The 22425-nt window shown below is 38.8% G+C and overlaps 2 protein-coding genes across 2 annotated transcripts in view; both read right to left on the bottom strand.

Moving 5' to 3' along the window:
- Fife (regulating synaptic membrane exocytosis protein fife) overlaps positions 1 to 6588 on the bottom strand; it is a gene marked incomplete in the record, with an annotated part of 325447 nt that extends 318859 nt beyond the window's left edge. The window contains 1 exon segment of the mRNA XM_069325246.1: positions 6471 to 6588.
- Positions 6589 to 14787: 8199 nt separating this feature from the next.
- Positions 14788 to 22425, bottom strand: part of LOC138365173 (uncharacterized) — a 54815-nt gene continuing 47177 nt past the window's right edge. The window contains exons 9-14 of the mRNA XM_069325233.1: positions 21463 to 21711; positions 20755 to 20985; positions 19792 to 19946; positions 18982 to 19098; positions 17588 to 17666; positions 14788 to 16767 (exon numbers count right to left, since the gene is read on the bottom strand). Coding sequence (XP_069181334.1) covers positions 16720 to 16767; positions 17588 to 17666; positions 18982 to 19098; positions 19792 to 19946; positions 20755 to 20985; positions 21463 to 21711 — 879 coding nt within the window. The 3' untranslated portion in view covers positions 14788 to 16719. The remainder of the gene's footprint in view (positions 16768 to 17587; positions 17667 to 18981; positions 19099 to 19791; positions 19947 to 20754; positions 20986 to 21462; positions 21712 to 22425) is intronic.

Here is a 22425-nt window from a genome sequence, read left to right as displayed (position 1 = left end):
TGGTAGGTAGCATAGAGAAGTGGCAGGAGTAGAAGAATTATAAAAAAAGGTGGCAGAAATGGTAGCAAAAGAGGTAGTAGAGGTAGTGGCAGGAATATAACAGGAGTGCTGGTGTGTCTGGTGTCACCTCTCGTAGCGGAGGTGTGACGGAACAGGTATGTGAGTGGTGGCAAGGATAGTGACAGGAGTGTGGGTGTGACTGGTGGCAGTGGTGGTGGCAGAAGTGGTGCCAAGAGTGAGATGACGGCGGAGAGGAATGAGAAAATCCTCTTTTTCTACTTGACCTAATTTTGAGGCTCTTCTTTTCCTCTTCTCTATTTTCTGCTTTTCCTTTTTCACGTAACAGCTGAAATATTTCGTTCTCAAAATTTCGTGGTAATTATTTTGCATTCTAGATTAGGCCCCGAACTGGGTTTCCCTTACCCATTCCCCCCCCCCCTCCATCTCTCCCCCCACTTCCTCCTCACTTTCAAACTCCCTCCTATCCTCCCCTTTCCCTAACATCACCCCTCCCTCTCTCTCTCTCTCTCTCTCTCTCTCTCTCTCTCTGTCTCTCTCTCTCTCTCTCTCTCTCTCTCTCTCTCTCTCTCTCTGTCTCTGTCTCTGTCTCTCTCTCTCTCTCTCTCTCTCTCTCTCTCTCTCTCTCTCTCTCTCTCTCTCTCTCTCTCTCTCTCTCTCTCGCTCTCTCTCATTTACCACCAGCAGTCTTAGAAGAGGAATCTGACTATCCTAGTGAACTGACTGCTACATATACATTCAGCTGACGATGCTGTGCTCTAATTATTCCAGTAATTGGAACTTAAGTGATTCTGATAAGGGCTTAAGTTCCGCTACTCAATGGAGAATAGAGCGAGGGGGTAAATTAATAAATGAAATGCGTGCATACAAAGGCAGAAAGGGGTTAAATTGATGGTTTTATTTCGTTTTCTAATACCAGACCATGCTCTTACACATCTGAAGAAAACGAGATGTGTATTTGCTTCAATATCGTGAATTCATTTTCTCTAAAATATCATTGTATTTCTTCGCCTTCAATAGATTGATATCTCGAGTACTAAAGCAATAATCTAACTCAGCTTTCACTCTCTAAACTATAACATATCATTCTATTAAAGAACTATAGTCTTAAAAAACTGTAGGTGGGAGAGTTAGTTAAGAATAAATAATTCTGTTAGTAAAATGTTTCACTCAACAGTGCATAAAATAAAATCCATCAGTCTGAAATCATTGCTACGGAGTAGCATTTTTGAGACAGGAAACCTGATATTAAATTTGTGTCTTGCTCGGGCTCTCTTGGACGACCTCTTCTCAGGAAGCCAGCGAGTCTTCCTGCTGGCCTTTACCTGGACACCAGAAATTGCTCTGAGAATTCTTGCACAACTGTTGTGGGGGATAATTCTTTTCTCTCCTTTACAATGGGATAGAAACCGATGGAGCCAGAGAGTGAGACATAGAAATAAAAATAAACTCAAAGATATAATATATATATTTATATATATATATATATTATATATATATATATATATATATATATATATATATATATATATATATATATATATATATATATATATATATTGTATGATGACCAAATCACACATCGAAAAATAGAGAAATGACGACGTTTCGGTCCATCTTGGACCATTATCACGCGGTTTGATAATGGTCCAGAACTAACCGAAATGTCATCCCCAAGCTTGAATGGTTCCCCAAACACATATCACTATAACTCTGTGACCCGTCAGAAGGGGTTATTACTGCTTAAAATAGTTTAAACTGAAAATTTTGTACAAAACAACTAAACATCAATCACGTGATTGTAAATGAATGCAAAAAATGAGGCATTTAAATATATTTAAAAGACCAAATCACAGCAAAATACAACATACAACTGGTGGTAAATTGACTATACAAAAGAAAACATAAGAATACCTAATCAAGTTATTTATAAGAAAAAAACACTTTAATGACAAATTAAATAAAAATAAGAATTATCAGAATACAAATTACTGCTATCAACTCTAAACCGAATAATACAATAAATGACTAACCAATATTTTCATCAACAGAAACAAAAACCAGGAAAATCATAGAGAAAAACTCCACTCGATAATACAAAATGGAATCTAAAGAAAATCGAATTGAACGTAAACTCTGTAAAGTTGCACAGACAAATCATTCTTATCCAATAGAAGACGAATGCAAGTCAATACAACTCTTTAATGTACAACGGTTCCATTGATCAAAAATCAACTGAGCCGCTGCAATTAATTATAATTTCAAAGTCAGATTCATAAAAATTTATGATCTGCCTAACGAATGTGCTCTCGTTCTGCAGGCCATCTATTTTTGTGATGTGAGTTAGAAATTATGATTTATTAATTTATCTTGTAGGTGTTAATTAGCTTCTAGAGAACAGAGGTTTCGGAGATCAGAAAACGCGCCCAAATGTCTCATCATGCTTGGAAATCGAACCCAGAACAGAACGTTAGTAAGAAAAACTACGGAGAAGAATGAGTGGTGGAGCCGTTCCCAATTCTCAGCTCCAAGGAGCAAAGCACAAAAAAATGGGAATCACTGCACCAAAATGCTACTGATTAAAATACGGAGCCCAGGAGCTTAAGCTCAATCCCCGTTTAAGTATGTACGTACACTATCAAAAAGCAAACAATCCGGAATACAATGTGCATTTTAACAAGAATCGATCTGAAACCCACACAGATCATTCTTGGGTTGACTGAATGCAAAACCTCTTGGTTCATCTTTCTGTTCTTGGCACTAAATTGACGATAATTATCGACCTAATCGAGATAGCAATTCCCCCTCCCCCCTTGCATCTGCTTCAGTAAGTATCTAATCTAATGGCAACGAATAAAGAACTTGTAAATATAAGCCACCTCCACAATAACTTAAAATACCCTAGTAGCTAACCCATGGTGAAAGTAACTAATTTACAACTTAATTAACTAGTCTACCGTTATATTAAGTTCCCGTCAGGCAAGATTACAGACCCTACACCACCATGGTAACTAATTCTTAGATAATTTAATTAATCCACCCCCACAGTAAACAATCCGATGCCGTTGCAACTAGCCCAACTCCAGAGCTACTGGATCAAAGCAACAGTGGCTAAGCAAAGCAACAGTGGGTAGTGAAAAGCAACAGTAAAATACCCACAACGCCAACGATAATTAACCTGCACCCACATTAACTCGCCAACTGGCGCAGCTACTAACATATTACTTCGGTAATTATCCAACAACCACAGTATGCGAAGTAGTCAACTGATATAGAGATAACCCATGGCGAACTGACGCAAACCCACACGAAACCATCCCAACACTGACACATCCCCACACTAACCCATACCCACACTAACCCATACCCACACTAACCCATACCCACACTAACCCACCCTCACACTAACCCACCCCCACACTAATCCATACCCAAACTAATCTATACTCGCACTAATTCACCCCCACATTGACCCATCTCTCTTCCCTAGCCCATTCCACACTAACGCATCTTCCCTCTGACCCCTACCCGTTCAGAGGACACCCTAAGGGGTATTCCCTAACATAACTCTCGGTTAGGGTATCCCCTAACCAAGAAACAGACAGACAAACAGTCAACCTTCTGACTGTCCGACAGTCAGACAGGCAGAGAAGCAGACAGACAAACAGTCAACCTTCTGACTGTCCGACAGTCAGACAGGCAGAGAAGCAGACAGACTGTCGTTAGAGACATAGAAACAATCAAAAAGTTAGTCAGGCAGACAGACACCCACTCTCAAAGACAACTAAGAAAGAGAACATAATACAGAGAGTGACGTTAGTTTCAACCACAGGTAAACAATGAAACAACTTTCAACATAACAATAATTTGCCAGGTTGCTCCCACCCTTCCTCCGTGTAGAGAGGCGGAGCTTACTGTTGCAGATTCCCTACCTGAGGATGTTGTTCTTCGTGTAGTTGTCTGTCATTATTATAAATAATGAAAATAGCGTGCGCTTACACGCACTTGTTCTGTCATTCCTTTACTCACGTAAACTCGCATTAATGTACAAATATGTATGCACTCAGACTTAAAGGAGAGACTGTGTGAACGTGACCTTAAGTTGCTGGGCAGACAAAGAGGATATGATTACGACTTAATAGATACTTAGATCAATTGACACATCATATATGAAATATTAATAATTACGTCAAATGAGTTTGATGAATTGGAAGTCGAATTTAACTCCGTTCGCAGTTTAAAAAGAAGATATGATGAAAATGAAAAAATATGAGATATTGGATTATGAGAAAAAATATATGATATTGATGATGTATAACATGATGTATTCAAGTGATTTATAGATGGTTTATGTAGGTAGTGTATAATATGAAGGTGAGGCCGAACCATGGGCGTGCATCTCGATGAATGTACATACACACACACATACACTCACTCACATTGTTTGTACATACATGTGTGCACGTGAATAGGCGATATGTATTTGCGTTAATGTGCGCGTTGACATACAAGTTTCATCTTCCACTTCACCCATTAGACTTCCTACCACCTAAACTTCTAGATAATCTACCGGACAACCAAATAGACAATCAGTCAGAAATTCATCCAAACAACTACCCAGGCAATCTACCAGACATACAACTAAACTACCTATCAGACAATCTTCCAGACAATCTTCCAGACACCCAACCAGACAACCTTCCAGAAAAACAACCCTGGCACTCTACCAAACAATCTTTCAAACAACCAGACTACCTGCACACTACCTTCCTAACCTCCTACCAAACATTCATCCAGATAACCTATCAAGCTACCTTCCTAACAGCCTACCAGACATCCAGTCTCACAATCAACCGGACAACCAGTCTCACAATCAACCGGACAACCAGTCTCACAATCAACCGGACAACTAACCACACTACCTACCACATAACTAACCATACAACTAATCAGATAACCCCTCGAATAGTTATCCAGATTACCTTCCAAGCAAACAACCAGAAAACGAACCACACAACCAGACAATCTACCAGACATTCTTCAAATAAACCTACTAGACAACCTACTAGCCAATCAAATAGATAATCTATCAGACATCCCCCTCAGACAATCTACCACACTCCTACCAATAGGCAACCTCCCGGAGACACTAGAAAGTCTACCAGACATTCTTCCAAACGATCTACCTGACGACCTACTAGACAACTTTCCAGATAAACTACCAGACTTCCTACCAGGATAGCTACCAGCCCACTTTCCAAATAACCTACCAAAAATAAGTGATCTATTCAGATCTATATTATCCCCCAGTCTAAATTATCTTCTCACAACTCAAATAATAATAATAATATTAATAATAATACTAATAATAAAGGAGGGGAGAAAGGGAATTATCAGGGGAAAGCGCCAAGCCATGACTACTATATAGCACTGGGAAGAGGTTAGGATAAGGATTTCCTGATGGGACGGGGGGAAGGAATGGTTCCCAACCACTTGGACAGTCGGGGATTGAACGCCAACCTGCATGAAGCGAGACCGTCGCTCTACCGTTGAATGGGACAATAATAATAATAATAATAATAATAATAAATCATTTATTATTATTATTATTATTATTATTATTATTATTAATGATGTTATTCAAGCACTCTGCCGTAATGCTTGAATGAAGGTGATAGAAAGATATAATAAATGTATAAATTTATTAAAAACCTAATTTTTGGGATGTTACCGACATCCCTTCTCAAGGTTCTGCATACAATGTTTTGCTAATTGTATATAGTGCCTAATGAAAGGACGTAGGTTACATCAGAAAATTTAGTTTTTTAATACAATTATACATATATTGGGTCTCTCCTTCACCTTTAATAATAATAATAATAATAATAATAATTTTATTTACAAAATATACCTTAGAACAGGGTACAATAGCTGTATAGTTGTTACATAAAAAGTGTATTTAATAAAGCTATTTGTACGCAAAGCGTACATAATTTTACCCACTTTGCTTTTAAAGCTTAATGGTATTGCTATGGGATGGGAGATAGTGCTCTTAACTTACCTTATAATAGAACCTGATTCTGTATATCTATCCTCGACGTAGGTCATATAGTCGTTTAATGCAGTAAATTCCGAAAGATTTACGCTTGAGATTGGATGGGAGTCTTCACCGTCTTTCTCACACGGCCATACAATTAATACGTGAGGTCCCCTCTTCTTTTCCATTGGCGTCGGTAAACAGGGAGGAGAAGAACAGTCGAAAACGTGCTTGAACCACGTAAGCAAGCAAGTTGGGACGACTCGTGCAACCCCGCCCCTCCAAGCCACCTGTTACTTCCAGTTATCATTAAATACTGCCTCTGCAGAGACCCACACCACGTCCCCTCGCACTCACCATGCCCTTTCCCTCCCTCCAACACCGCCGGCATCCCCCACCGAACCCCACCAGGCACCTGCAGAGGGAATCCACGACGGACGCGTGATAACAGGAGAAACCCCCTGGATGCGAGCGTCTCATCCAGGTGTTCCCCGCGGAGGCTGGGCGCTGACTGGGTGGCTGGCTGGTCTGGCTCGGTTGATGCCTGGCTGGGGGCAACGGTAACCGCCAGAAGCCGCAAGCGTAGTGCTCGCTTGGCCAACCTGACTCCCTATTAGGCCTTCCAGACTCCCATTCTACGCCAACGTGACTCATTCCATGTTATAAAAACCTATTTTTATTTCATGTTTCCATTATTTGCTGATCGTCCTTTTAGACGGTTTAATTGTTATTTATATTTTTACATGATCGACACATACTAACTATAGACCACTAAAAAACCTACCGCGCCACCTTTGTACTCCATCTAGTTGGTGGGTCCAATTTATTGTGAACAAATGTAGCTCCGTACCTTTTGTAATTCTCGTTCTTTCACACACAACCTCTTCACTACTTCCTGTACCCAGTCTGTATTCCTCTCTCTTTCTCTCTCTCTTTCTCTCCTTCGCTCTCTCTCCAATAGTACTAGCGGAAAGTCAGGTAGAACGGGAGCAGTAACCGGATCCAAATTGTTGCGGAGCAGATAACACTGACGGAGAAACGGAGAAGTAAATAACATAAGCTGACGGAGAAGCAAAGCTGACAGAGACGCAGATGTATCTCTAAGACTTACCTGGATGCGGCTCATTAGCCACGTCGTAACATGTTTTCAACGTGTTCAAAACTTGGAACAAGCCCCATTAAGGATCCATCTGTGCCAGAAGGGGAAAAAAGCCTGTAACTTCGTGGAAACCACAGATTCTATATTATATATATATACTATATATATATATATATGTATATATATATATATATATATATATATATATATATATATATATATATATATATATATATATATATATATATATATATATATATATATATATATATATATAATCATGTGTAGATTCCCCACTTTGTCGAGAACACAAATATTTTTTTATCGTGTGTTGCCATTCCCTTGACGGCGGGTTTTACAACAAATTAAAGGCGTTGTGTTTGCTACCTACATACGGCGCTTGTACTTAGAACGTGGCGAACAGAGATATTTTCTCTTTTGTTTTGATATGAACTTTTAAATGCAGAAAAACAGTCCAGCTAGTTGTGTTGGATCTGCAGGCCGGAGACACGCAAAGTTACTTAACAATTTGTTCCGTATACCGTTGCATAAATTGTGCATTCTTAAATTGCAAGAAAAAAGCTAACTTAAGTTGTATGGCATACAAGCTCAAATTGCAAGATTTAAGAACGTCTTGGCAGAATATTACATCTCTCAGATAAACTCAAAAGCTTGATTTTCTGAATGATTTTCTGAATTTTCTATGACAGCTGGGAACAACAACTGCATTATGACAGTGACTGTTCTAAAGGTGTTGTGACGGGGATTATTGTAACTGTCTAGTGACGGTGACTGTAATATCTGTCTCATGACCGTAACTGAAGGGTACTGTCTATAAAACTGCAGTAATTGTCTAACAAATTGGTGTAACAAAACAGAAGGGAAACTATTTTGCAATTAAGTGCTTGCACAAGGCCAGTGAAGAAAAAATACGTGTATTTTTTAAAGCATTGACAGGCAGTTGACTCGTTATTTAAACTTGCAAAAAAATCCCTATATTTTCCTTATTGTTAGGCTTGTGTGGGCGTATGTATGCATCTCCGTGTGTATGCATGTATATAGGTGTATGTGAGTATGTGTGTGTATTCATGTATAAAGGTGTATGTGAGTACGTGTGTGTGTGTGTGTGCATGTATATGTATACGTGTACAGATGATAATTCATAATAACGTAGCTGAAGAATGTTGACGAAACTACACACTAGAAGATGAATCGACGACGACGTTTCGGTCCGTCCAGGACCATTATCACAATCGACTTCATAATGGTCCAAGACGGACCGAGACGTCGTTGCCTTTTTATCTTCTTGTGTGTGTTTTGGTCAACATGTATATGTATATGTATGTACAGATGTGTGCGAGTGCGTGATTGTATGTGTGCGTTTGTGTGTTGGTGGGCGGGAATCCTCACACCTCCATCCCCGCCACTGTGTGTGGACAGAGATGATGTTGAGGATTGGGCATGGATAAGGGAGGGTAAATAGAAATGGTGTGGGTAGGTTGGGGGATTGGCGGAGGAGGTTGTGGGATGGCAAGGGATAGTGAGGTGGTAGATGAGTGAGGAGAGGTTGGTAAGTTGTAGGTGAAGGATGAAGGATAGTGGAGGAGGCAATACATAACAGTAGGGATGGAGTGTGGAACTGGGAAAAAGAGAGGAGGAGATGGTGAGTTTACGTAAAGTTGGGATGTTGTGCGTAGACTAGGTGAGGATGGTGTGCTTAGTGAATGCAGGGATAGGTAGTGGATTAGAGGTAAAGGATAGAGGGGGGGTACTGCTGGGGAGGGTATGTTGTGTTGGTGGTTGCAGCGCAGGTAGGGTGTAGTAGAGATGGGGGTTGTCGATGGCGGAGAGAGAAAGCGGCACTCGCCAACTTAAAGCATCATCACCTACACTCCCTCCGCGCCTGGGCTGGGTGCTTCTGTTGCGCACGCATCTGTGTAGTACGGATATGAGTGTTTCTGTGTGTGTGTATGTGTGTGTGTGTGTGTGTGTGTGTGTGTGTGTGTGTGTAGCAAGGGCTTGTGTGTGCTTTTACTGGGATTGAATTCTTGCTCCTGTATCCCTCACTACCGTCACACTTTAGAATTTCCAAACCTTCTAAGTAACATATATGTTTTGATCATGTATACTTTTTGTCATCTAGCTGGCGTTGTGAGTACAAGATGAAATATACTTTTAGATCGGCTCCTTGGTTCAGGGACCAGGTAGGGGGAACGAAAGCTTGAGTCAGGCTAAGTTAGATTAGATTAAAATTTAGTTATGTAAGGCTAGATTAATGTGGGGGAATGTCAATAGAAAATATAATATCAAAAGCTAAGCGCTTAAACGACACCCTAACCGCTCTCAATAATTATTATACTGGTACGGGAAAGTGAGAGACCACTTAGCAAAAAAGCTTTGTCCCTTCATTGTTCGTGTTAACGTTATTAGTAGGTAACCCTTACAGCTGTATTTGCAGGTTGATCGCTGCTGTCTGGTCCTGCATTACCCATATTTATCAGTTACATTATTAAACAAACGGACAGCTTACAGGCCGCAGGTTAGTTGTGGCGATATGATGCCCAAGTTGTTACATGCCAAATCTACTGGGATACAAACGTTAACAAACAGTAAAGGAATATCTGTGAATCTATTACACTTACCGATGAATGCTGGGTTTCCCTGCATCACGGGGTGGAGGCGTCCCACGCTGTTCCCCGGAGTATGATCGTCAACTTCTACTGTATCCGGAGGTCCACAATACAGTGGGCGTGGTAATGACTCCTTGACCGCACAACACTATCCATGAACATGGGTATACAAGACGGACTCGGTAGAACGCCGCCAATGCAGACGTATCTAGCTGTCTTAATGTAAACAGAATGTGAACCGTCGCGAGTCTAAACAACGAACGGGTCGTGGCGGGATTAATAAACGAGCGACCAGTACCGAGTTTAACAAACGAGTGCCTGACAACTCTGGTGGCGAGCCTTCCTCAACTCCGGTGTTGTCACAAAAACTTCAATTCATTTATCAATAATATTAGTGTTTATTGAGGAATACTATATATTTAATCCGCCAAACTTTTACTGCTGATAAACACAGGAATAATGAATTGAATTACATATAAATTACAAATAGAATACATTTATTCATGTTACCAGGGCATGAAGCTCCGTAAACTCCATATTATTCCGGTTTCCAATTAGTAAATATTACAAACTACTGACGAAACCCCGATGGAAGAATTGTCCACAGTTATGCTAAGATATGCTTATATGCTAGAGCAGCACATTTCAATACTAATCATAGGTGTTGCACAATATCCTGAAAGAGACCTTGATGGGGTTCATGAATACTTTTCATATGATCGCCAGGTTGAAATGTGCCACTGAAATTGTCCTGCAAAATTAGCTTAAGGCTATAGATTAAGTGTAGTGTCCTCCTCCATGTTGTTTTGTTTGAGAATGGATAGCATTAGAGGGGTGGTGAGGGGACGTGGTGCAGGGGTGTGGAGTGTAATGAAGAGCCTGGTAGTGGTGGTATGCAAGACTGGAGGATGATGCAAGGGGGTGGAGGGTGATGCAAGGGGTGGGAGGGTGATGCAAGGGAGTGGAGGGTGATGCAAGGGTAGGGGTGGAGCAAGGGTGTGATTGATAGGGAGCAGCAAACTGCAATTGGCAAGGGGTAGATTACGTACTGAAGCTGAACTGTGGTATTTATATTTCACTACTCAAATTTATATTTGTTTACAAAGAGTTCTAACATCGAGGTTCATATTCATTATAATTCCGAAGGGAAGCAAGATGATGAAGTTTCTGCCCAAAACGCTATGCTTGTTAGTGGCTTTAAACGAATGTAAAAGAACACCAATGTTATGTACTCTCACAAACCCAATGTACCGTCTTATATATATATAAATAAATAAATAAATAAATGATTGTAGAGACTCCAAAGGATTATGTATTATATGTAAAGAGACGATGTGAATGATGGCATGTCTGTGTCATCATCATACTGTGCAAGATGAAAAAAATTGATAAATAAACATTACGACAAAAATATTATAAGTAAAATATTTTTAGAAAAATATTACGAAAAAATATTATGAGAAAAAATTATGCCAGAAACATTAAATAAACACAAAGGTAATCACTGAAAATGAGAAGCCATATCAACGAAAATTGCACAAACAGTCGTGAACTAATATAAATGTAACTAAAATTCACTTTCACTTTTATGTTATAAAACGGAGAGTCTTTTTCTGGTCAACCACAAGAATAGACTCAAAGACACTCAGCTTGTCAGGAAGTCTATTGAGAGGCAGTTGTGTGGAGCCCTATTTGTGTCCTACACACACCTGTGGCCTCGAACAACAGGTGAAAAAGTTACATTTTTCTGGTTAAATTGCTGCCGGCACAAAAAAGCTCAGATAACGCCCGGAACCGCCAAACAGAGAGCTTAAAATTGTCTACAGGCATTATGTTTTCGACAGTTTTCCAACGAATGGTCATTCCCTAGAATGCAATACACAACAAGTGCCTATTTTCTGCTAGGTAAACAGAACAATCGGATGCACGAAAACGTCTCCAGACGTCTTGACTTGTTCTGGAATCGAACCAAGTAACGGTTAGTTGTGAGAAAACTGTCCCAGTCATTCCTTAGAAGTAAGCAATATTCTTGTACTCCCCTACCCTTCATGGAATGCGTTAGCCACAATTGAATAAGGTCATGGGAAGCGTTAAAGCCACAACTTTTCAGATGCCAGCATCAGGGGGAGTCACGATGCCGGTAGAGGACCAGTCGAGTGCCTAATACGGCTATTGTGAGTGTCCCTTTCACCGTCCTCAGACATCGCAAATCGAAGCTCAGGATCCAGCAGACCTTATTCCAGGAGGAAAGTAAATGGAGAAACACAATTGCGACTGTTCCTGCATGAGGCGCTGCACTGAGAGACAGAGAGAGAGACAGAGAGACAGAGATAGAGAGACAGGAATAGAGAAACAGAGATAGAGAGACAGAGAGAGAGACAGAGGGAGAGAGAGAGAGAGAGAGAGAGAGAGAGAGAGAGAGAGAGAGAGAGAGAGAGAGAGAGAGAGAGAGAGAGAGAGAGAGAGAGAGAGAGAGACAGAGGGAGAGAGAGAGAGAGAGAGAGAGAGAGAGAGAGAGAGAGAGAGAGAGAGAGAGAGAGAGAGAGAGAGAGAGAGAGAGAGAGAGAGAGAGAGAGAGAGAGAGAGAGAGATCCAATTCACATATGATATTCTGCCGAGAAATTGAGTTGACAAAGTGTAGATATCCAGAGCAATTTGGCATCAACCTCAGACAAGGAAAATTGCTGGAAGGTCAGTGTAATATCCTTCATTAACAATTGACATATATCATATGACAAATAGTATATACTAGGATTGAGACATATCATTCTAGAAATAACGGTACTTACTAATCTAGCTCAGTAGAGGGGGTCATTTTTGGGGGGTTTCAGAATTTATGCTGTTACAAGAGAGAGGTCTGATTATTTAAGGTGAGGAATGTTGAAAACTGATATACAGTAATATGATGAAAATAGGCGGATGCAATACGAACATAAGAACATAACAATAAAGGTAACTGCAGAAGGCCTATTGGCCCATAAGAGGCAGCTCCTATTTATATCCATATAGTATTTATATCCAATAAGATACGGAACTGTCAGGAAAAATCAAATAATACCAGGTAGACAGTTTAATTTTAACAATGATAAATAACACAAACGTTGTACTCTGCACTATAGTTGTGAACGAATGAAACAAACTGGGGACAGAAGCCTACTTATTGTAAGCTTATAAAGATGTTCAATTAAATCACAATAACGTGACATATCTATGAGAAAATCATTGGAGCAGGAAGGGAATCGATCCAGCGTCCTGGGTGCTCCCAGACGTACACTTTAACCCACTGAGATTCCCCCAGGGCCTAGGCCATCTTGGCGTCCCTACTGCACTACGGGGGCACATGCATGACACCAGTAACGCTCCGGGGAGTTTGTGGAGGGACGAAAATTGCTTACTCGCTGCCAAGGTAATTGTATAACCTTCGCTAGAATGTAGCTTGCACCAATCGTTTAACTCCTGGATGCCTATGTAATACAAGGTAAACAGATCCACCAGGTAAAAGGAAACGAAGCTCACCCGTTCTGTCCAACCACTGGAATAGGAGGTGACGATATAGACGTTTCACGAAGTTGGGCTTAAGTTCTATCGATATCTGGAGGGTTATTAAGGCCACAGTGTATATACCCTGAAGGAACAGACAAGAGGGTCAAGGACAGCCTCTTAAAGTGAGAAAAAAGTAACACAAGAGGACAGAAGTTGACGCTGGAAACACAAATGAGTCGAAGAAATATAAGGTAATAAGAATTTAAATGTCAGAGCAATTAAATTGTAATGCAACAGGTACATGGCTAGTAGGCCGTGCATACAGAGCTGGATCTCACGCCCTAGTAGACATTGTAAGGGACGTACCTTTACGTTGGCCGAAAGAGGGGTAAGAATATGCGAGCTTTAGTAGGGTTACCAATGAAACATAGTTTGTTAAATCATTTTCTATGAACTTCCCTACATATAAAATATATCATTTTAGGAGATTCTATTATTTCTTAATTTTACTTAGATGAATGTTTTTACTTTAACTTTATGTTTAGAATTGTATTTCATATCCAAAAATCCTTAATAAAGTTGAGTGTAGTCTTTACTGCCGTCCTCATCAAATCAGATCAAATCAAGTCAAATGTTTATGCAGGTAAAAGTACATACATACAAGATGAGTTGCAAACATAATGTTGAATTTATAGATAGCTAGTACATACTATGTCTAAAGTTACTAATACGCACAATGTTTCAAGATCATTATTTAAGCTCGGACATTTTTTTATATACAGTGCAATGAATATAATATGTATCAGGATATTAAAATACAAAAAAATTACTGTTATTTATTTCTACCATTATCACATCCATTATGTTGATAGTAGTCGCAATCGAAATAATAACGCAACATTCAGCAGCATTTCGAAATTCATTATTTGTTTTCTAAATCACAGATTTTGTACAAAAGATCACCAGATGAAATTTGCCCAGACTTCCTCAGTGGCCTCAGTAGAGTTCTAGGTTAAATAGTTCTTTTTGCCTTGTCGTGGCCTAGTGGGTTAAAGCACGCGTCTGGCATTGTCTATGACGCTAGTTCAAATCCCTGCATTGCTCCAACTGGTTTTCTCATTGATATTCCACGCCATTGTGATTTCTTTGTGTTCTGAAGGGAACACTGGTGGAGACCTTCATTACCCACACCACCTCACCGGTGGGCTATTCGTTAAACCTGGTCGTGGCACCAGATGGGGCCTCAAGGCGGTTCTAGTGAACTCAATACAGTCCCAGGTTGAATAGCTTTTGTCCTGTCGTGGGTTAGGGCAGGCGTTTGGTATTACCCAGGAAACTGGTTCAAATTATATATATATATATATATAATATATATATAATATATATATATATATATATATAATATATATAATATATATATATATATATATATATATATATATATATATATATATACATATATATATATATATATATATATATATATATATATATATATATATATATATATATATATATATATAATTCATTATTAACTTTATCAAACCCAGGCAACACTTGTGCATATATCTACATTAATATCAGTTACCTATGTTATAATTTTGTGTCATTACTTTCAGATAAATTATAATTTCATTGAAGTCACGAAAACGTAAATTATAAGAAGAAAGTATTTAGCCAAAATAACTATCTAGCATTGTGGAAGGAGTGTGAGAATAGAATAGAAGCTAGGATAAGGGAACGGAGAAGAGGACCACGCCAATTGGACCACCAGGCCCAACAGACCTGCGAGTCGGTAAAGTGCAAAGACAGCACTTTACCGACCAGTCCAAGTGGATAGACAAAGAAGGCATAGTCGAAATAAAAATCTGGCAATTAACGAAAATCCATCATACGTAGTCTCTGAAGTCAAGCTGATTTGTAGAGCAATAATTTGCAACAAAGAAAAATGATTTTATGAAACAACATTAACCAGTGTAAACTCAACGGTTCTGATGAGAGTGTTGGGTGATACAATGGTATTTACAATGCAACATGAGGAAATTTACGTCTATATTAATCATTTTTAATCAATAGATAACCCATCCACATATGATATTGAAAGTGACGACAATTTGGCAGTTCTGGACCCGTATCAACTCGTGACATTATAAAGGCCCAGTACGAACCAAAGAGAAGTCCTTTTCTTTCAGTTTCATACATGTGGGTTAGGGTTTTGTGGCTTGTTCTCTGAAATTCGTGGTGATTGAGGAAATAAAAACATATCTTAACATGAAAATCTGCTTTCTGGTAAACCTCAGTAACAACGAAGTTGTGTAACATAATATTATGCTCCATAACAAGTAGTTGTTAGGGGATTTATAACTCATGTTATTTGTATACCTAACAATAACGTGAAGCTGGAAATTTTAGGTCCTGTAAAATATGAGAGCCTCTATCGAACCCGCGTTGCAAGATGTTAAGACTTAATGGCTTAGTCTAATGGATACAAAAATTCTTGTTTGGTCAGAAGTCGAACATCATCACGATCAACGATTAAGGTTGACTTTAATCAGGAGTAGCACAGAGTCATCTGAGCACGGTTTTGGTTTAGTGCCATCCCTCAAGCTAATGATATACATTCACTATATACATTATACATTCACTCTACCACACTTAATTCACATAGACTACACTATGTCTTCTCAATGTAAAAATCGTTATCATACAACTTTTAAAACACGCAGTTGTGCTCATATAGTAAATATTATAAAAAATTAACTTTTTGACTTAGAATGATTAGAACAAGCTCCCTCAATTTCCAAAAAACCTAATATATACGAAAGATCATTTTAAAATAATATAGTTTTGTACAAGCATTTTACTTAATTAACTATTACTTAGAATTTACTCTTTAATTCTTCACAGATAAAGACAAAGGCCATACATTTACGCTGTCAAATATTTTAATTGAGACGAGCGATTTTTCTTATATGTAAATTATATCCTTTGGTTTTTATGATATATTTTAAGTTTTCTTCCTTTCACCAGCTCAACACACAGCTTTTAAGAGTCGTAAGAGCTTAGAACTATTATATAAAATCTGGTTTCAAGCAGGGTAGAGATTTTCCCAATCCTTTACTCCTTACTGTGACCAGAAAAACCTAGACAGCCAGAATGAAAACAGGAGACCGCTTTCTGCATGGACAAGAAGAGCCACACTTGACTCTTGTTCCTGCGATGACTAACGGAAGCCGTCCTCTCCTTCAAGACTCGTCCTTTCTACCTTGATGCTCCGCACCCTAACAACGGCAAATGGCTCTACCGTTGATGATCGGTTGGTAGTAAAGGCTAATGCCGCTCCTGGCTGCATCATCCTCCCTTTTTCCTAGGGGCTTACACCTTTGGCAACAGCACCTCTTACCCTGCGTCCCAGGACCTCTTTCATTGACCACAGGGCCTTTTACCTTGCCTCACGAGGCCTCTTCCTCTGGTTCTCCCTTTTTAAGCTTACATATGATCTGCAACAAAAGGAATGGTCTAGTTGTTAATTTCTATCATCCAATAATATATTGATGTCACTGTAAGTTAATAGACATGAAGGACTTATATTCATACTTAGTTGTAGAATGCTATTATTAATATTATTATTAGTAGTAGTAGTTGTAGTAATAGTATTAATATTGTTATTATTATTATTATTATTATTATTATTATTATTATTATTATTATTATTATTATTATTATTGTCAGCTAACTGATAGGTTTCTCTCTTTTCTAGCAATTTTCGTTTATATTCATTAAAACTTGAATATTTCAACCATTTATATTGCTTACAATAAATAAACACTTTTGATTGCAATGTATATTTGCAATGCTCTGTTATTTGCTTTCAAATTTGTTACACTGTTACAAAATATAGAAAAATATTGTTAAGTTTCAGGTGCAATTAGTTAGGTGGGTGGATTCGTGCGCTGTAAAGGGCTACAATATGAGTGTACACCCAAGCACTCTATAAGTAATAATTGTAATAGTACATTCATGCACTCGTTAAGTAATAAAGATATTAGTATAATCATGCACTAAGTAATTAATAAAGAAATTAGCCCAAACGTGCACTCAGTAATAAAGACTTTAGCTCACTCAAGCACTACGTAATGAAGGTTTTAATACGCTCGTGCACTCAATAAGTAATAAAGTTATTAGCACATGCATTCATTAAGAAAGATATCAGTACACTCCTGCATTCAGTAATATATATATACTAGTACATTCTTGCACTCAATAATAAAGATTTTAATACACTCGTGCACTCTGAAAGCAACATAATCTTATACTCACAGACTTTAATCTGGTTATTTCCTTGTTGTCAGAGTTTTTACTGATGGTGTTTGTAATCTGTTTTATTCTTGAGGCGTACCTAAAATTATCATCAGTATTAATAACAGAAAATATCCTAGTGGACAAAAACATGTGTAGTGCATTAGATTTTTATGTAATTAGCAAAACATGAATATCAGCATAAAGCCATATTCACTACCGCGTATTCCATTTTCGTGGGAGGTATGGAGGCTTCACATCGGAGAAAACTGGTGAATGATGTAGAACTAGAAAGTTAAAGATATTAAATAACAAAGCTTAAAATGTGCTTCGTTCATTCATTATATTAATCGCACTTCAATACATAGCATCAACGATAAACAGGGACTATCAGACTCCATCAGCAACCCACCATTTAATGGAAATAAGCGTACAGTGATGCTGTATACTGTTCCACTCCAGTAGTCATCTACAGCAGCATCCCACTGCTTCAAAGATCAGGTATACCGTGTTTCTTATATACTGTATGTTCGATAAATACAGATAAATTCACAACATTCTTTTTATATACTGCCTTCACCTACCCCTATATCGTGAGTTGTCCACACTCACTATGTCCCCTACCTTCTTGCCGACAATTTTTTTCCCCCTTCAAATCCTCAAATTGATCTAAATAAATTTTCTTCAATAGTCTACCATCATCTATTCGTTCAATATGCCAAAACCATCTCAGCAAGCTTGCTTTAATCAGTTTATTAACTTTTGACACAATTGCAGTTTATTAACTTTTGCCACATCTCTCCATGTTTTCTATGCTTCTTGTTCCATCTACTATTCAAACACCATGTATGCTTCTCAAGTTATCCATAACATATGTAAAGGAAAATAATGCGCCTGTACAATGGGACCGAACCTGGATGTTTGGTCTCCCCAGCCGTTCTCATTTCACTGTACAGCTTTCACTAATGAGCGTTGACCAGACCACACACTAGAAGGTGAAGGGACGACGACGTTTCGGTCCGTCCTGGACCATTCTCAAGTCACTAATGAGTGTTCACACCTATACCAATCAATGATCTCACATCCGTACATAAGAATCTGTACCACCACTCTTACATGCAGACCTCACAGGCGGCATCGATTCCTATTTTGTTCATCTTAAACAGGGCTTTCATTGCACCAGTCCTGACTCGCCTGACTCTCAACATGATTGCACACATTCCTCCATTAGCAATCACACATTCCAGGCAGGAGAAATATGCCCCATCAGTAGTGTCGACAGCGAGTGTGAGACATTACTTAAATGAGCTTTAAATAGACTAAATAAGATTTACAATAGAAATATGTTTCATTAGTGATGAAAGCGTATGAGACATTACATGGAAGAGCTTTATACGAGACACAATGAGACTTACATGAGAGATATAAGTGTCTCATCGGCGTTGTAAGCGGCTGGAGAGACGTTAACGAAGACAAGAGTCTTGGCGTTACCTCCCAGACTATCCTGAAGTAACATGGTCAGTTTGCTATTCCTGTGAGGGAGGGAAAAAGACTCTTTAGGTATTTAAAATGCTCTCTCTCTCTCTCTCTCTCTCTCTCTCTCTCTCTCTCTCTCTCTCTCTCTCTCTCTCTCTCTCTCTCTCTCTCTCTCTCTCTCTCTCTCTCTCTCTCTCTCTCTCTCTCTCTCTCTCTCTCTCTCTCTCTCTTTCTCTCTCTCTCTCTCTCTCTCTCTCTCTCTCTCTCTCTCTCTCTCTCTCTCTCTCTCTCTCTCTCTCTCTCTCTCTCTCTCTCTCTCTCTCTCTCTCTCTCTCTCTCTCTCTCTCTCTCTATCTATCTCTCTCTCTCTCTCTCTCTCTCTCTCTCTCTCTCTCTCTCTCTCTCTCTCTCTCTCTCTCTCTCTCTCTCTCTCTCTCTCTCTCTCTCTCTCTCTTCCACAGAATCAGAGATCAGAGAAAAATCAAATGAGACAGAAAGACAGGTAGACAGAGAATCGGGTAGAAAGAAATGAGAAAGTGGAAGATATAAGAGAAATATAAAAGAAAGAGAATTATATGAATGAGAAAAGGAGAAAGAAATTACAAAAGAGAAAGAGTTTCACCATAGTAACTATGGGAAGAATTTGAACCCTCACACTTAGTACTCTCAAGTCCTCACCATGACGTGGTAAAAACAATGCAACCTGGTAGAAGAAATGCACAATTCAATGTGCCAGAGATATAGCTTACCTATAAGGGATAAAAGAGGACTCAGTAGAGAGAGCAGATATAACATCTCCCAATGCTGAGAGTGACTTGTTGATGGAGTTGGCCTCTTTGAGCTGGTCAGCCGAGGCCCCGCTCTTGCTGACCCTCTCACTGCCGGCCAGGTCAACCAGGGTCAACTGCAGAAGAACCGAGAGGTCAGTGCATGAGGTCAATACAAAGAAATAAAGTTCAATTATATTGTCAAATAATATTTTCAGGTTCTCTTTTTCATATTTCTGTTCTTTGTTTTCTTTGCTTGGGGGACTAAAACAAAAACGAGAAAAACTAAATATCAGCGACACTCAACACAAAGATGGTGGCACTGAATTCTCTATAGATGATTTATTTATTATTTTCTTATAGACGTTTATTGAGAGAAGTACTGCAAATCGGTATAAGTTTATATGACCAATATCTTTCCATTTGGAATGCAGAAAGGAAAATACATGCGGGAAAAACTTGACGAGAGTTACACATCACATGAATGTAACCTGGAATGGCTGGTCCTGGAAAAATATCTGTGGGTAGAAAGGGAGAGAGTTTGTCCTGGAAAGATATTTGGGATTTAACGGGTGAGTGCTGGTTCAGGAAAGATGACTGGGGGTTGGAACGAAGAAGAATCCTGGAAAGATGCTTGGAGGAAGAACGGGGAAATGGTTTGTTCTGGAAATATATCTGGGGCTAAAACGAAACCTAAAGCTGTTAGAAAACCTGTCAGAATAATGCAAATTTAAGAGGAGGAAGAAAACAAATGGAAATACTAAATCTTACATGGACTAGGTGGCAACGAATTCGCAATATGAGAACATTGTTTCATTTAAAGCTGAAATAAGTTTTCACAAAAGACAATCAATAAGTGCATTCTTTCCTAATCTTCATTACAGAAAAAGACGACGGTTATGCAAAAAAAAGTCAAAATTACTCCATTAAAAGAGGACACTGTACCTTTCCCATAAGAACATTTCCAGTTTGCTTCGAGGTAACATTAAGACAAATCACTATAAGCAGGTGAGACCGTGAGCTCTCAACGTTCATCTTGGTAGAGGCGGTGTGTCGATTGGTTAGACCTTCCTCAAACGCCTGACACAACTCTGAGGCAGATGACACGCTTCGTACTGTGGCACCCTGGACGTGGACGCTGCCTTTCTTGTCTCGCTTGATCTCTAGTCTCTCATTCTACGTAGAAATTAAAATTTAGGTGAGAATGAGATGATATTACCATTAGTAAACAAATATATTTTTAGTAAGGGTAGAGTTTTATGTGAACAAATAACTGGATTTGTGACCAGTTTTGATATTTGACCTGGACCGAACGAAACTTTCGTATTGTTTTGCTTCTAACCAAAGTTCAAAAATTGGTATAAAGTTCTCACAAGCTTATATACGTGTTATTCTCACACGCTTATATCAATACCATTCTCACAAGCTTACTACAGTAACAGTCTCATAAGCTTACCCTAGCAACAATCTCACAAATTCACCCCAGAAACAATCCCACCAGCTTCTCCCAGTAAAAATCATACTAGCTCATCCCAGTAACACTCACAAGCGTACTTCAGTAACAATCTCACTACTCACCCCAGTAACAATCACACATGGAACTCCAACAATCTCACCAACTCACCACATTAGCAGTCCCACCATGCAGCTTACCTCAGTAACAGTGATAGGCTTGAGCAGATCAATTAGCTTATCGTTGTACAACTCCATCATGTAGGTTGAGACGGTGACGTCGTACCTGGCTTTCCCTCCCTCCACAAGTTGAAAGAGTCGCCGGAATGCCCTGGGCGCTATACCCGGTTGGGTCTCAGTGCCCAACATGGTGAAGGTCTTGCCTGACCCCGTCTGTCCATAGGCCATGATGGTCACGTTGAACCCGTCTAGTGCCGACTGGATCAAAGCCTGAAGCACAAGTTTAAGTCACCAGAACTTATTCACAAATTCAACATTTGTCTAACGCCGAGATAGATACATGAAGTGGTGTATTCTCTTTTTCGGTGAATGAATACTACAGAGTTTTCTTGACCCCTAGAAAACTTTTAATTCAGGGTTAGAGTTTACTTTCTGGTTGGTCAGTAAGTTAGTATCATTGTCTTAATAAACCTCCCACGGTTGATAGACCTTAAGCCCAGCAGGTATGATTAGTTTTTGTTAGTTCTCCTTTCAACTGTCGTCTCATGATAATAACATTGTGATAAACATTGTGCCATTATCTGTCCAACCGTTCTAATGATAAACTATACTTTGGCTTTCTAATATACATAAATGTTTAAACTGTAAGCTAAATGTTACTCACTTGATGTCAAAAATATATGTTTGATTTACACTGTTGTTAACCTGCTTAGTCCAGGCATGTAATGATTTGTATAAGCTGTTAAGATTATAATTTCTGATTCCGATTCTTACAATAACTTGCACACTTTTGAGATATACACCGAAAGGCGTCAACATTAATCCTGAACTATGTTGATGACTAAATTAAACTTTTATATGTATATATATATATATATATATATATATATATATATATATATATATATATATATATATATATATATATATATATATATACATATACATATATATATATATATATATATATATATATATATATAT

Source organism: Procambarus clarkii, chromosome 2 (genome assembly GCF_040958095.1).
Source record: "Procambarus clarkii isolate CNS0578487 chromosome 2, FALCON_Pclarkii_2.0, whole genome shotgun sequence".
Lineage (NCBI taxonomy): Eukaryota > Metazoa > Arthropoda > Malacostraca > Decapoda > Cambaridae > Procambarus > Procambarus clarkii.
The sequence above is the reverse complement of the archived record's forward strand: the minus strand, read 5'-3'. Positions and strand labels throughout refer to the sequence as shown.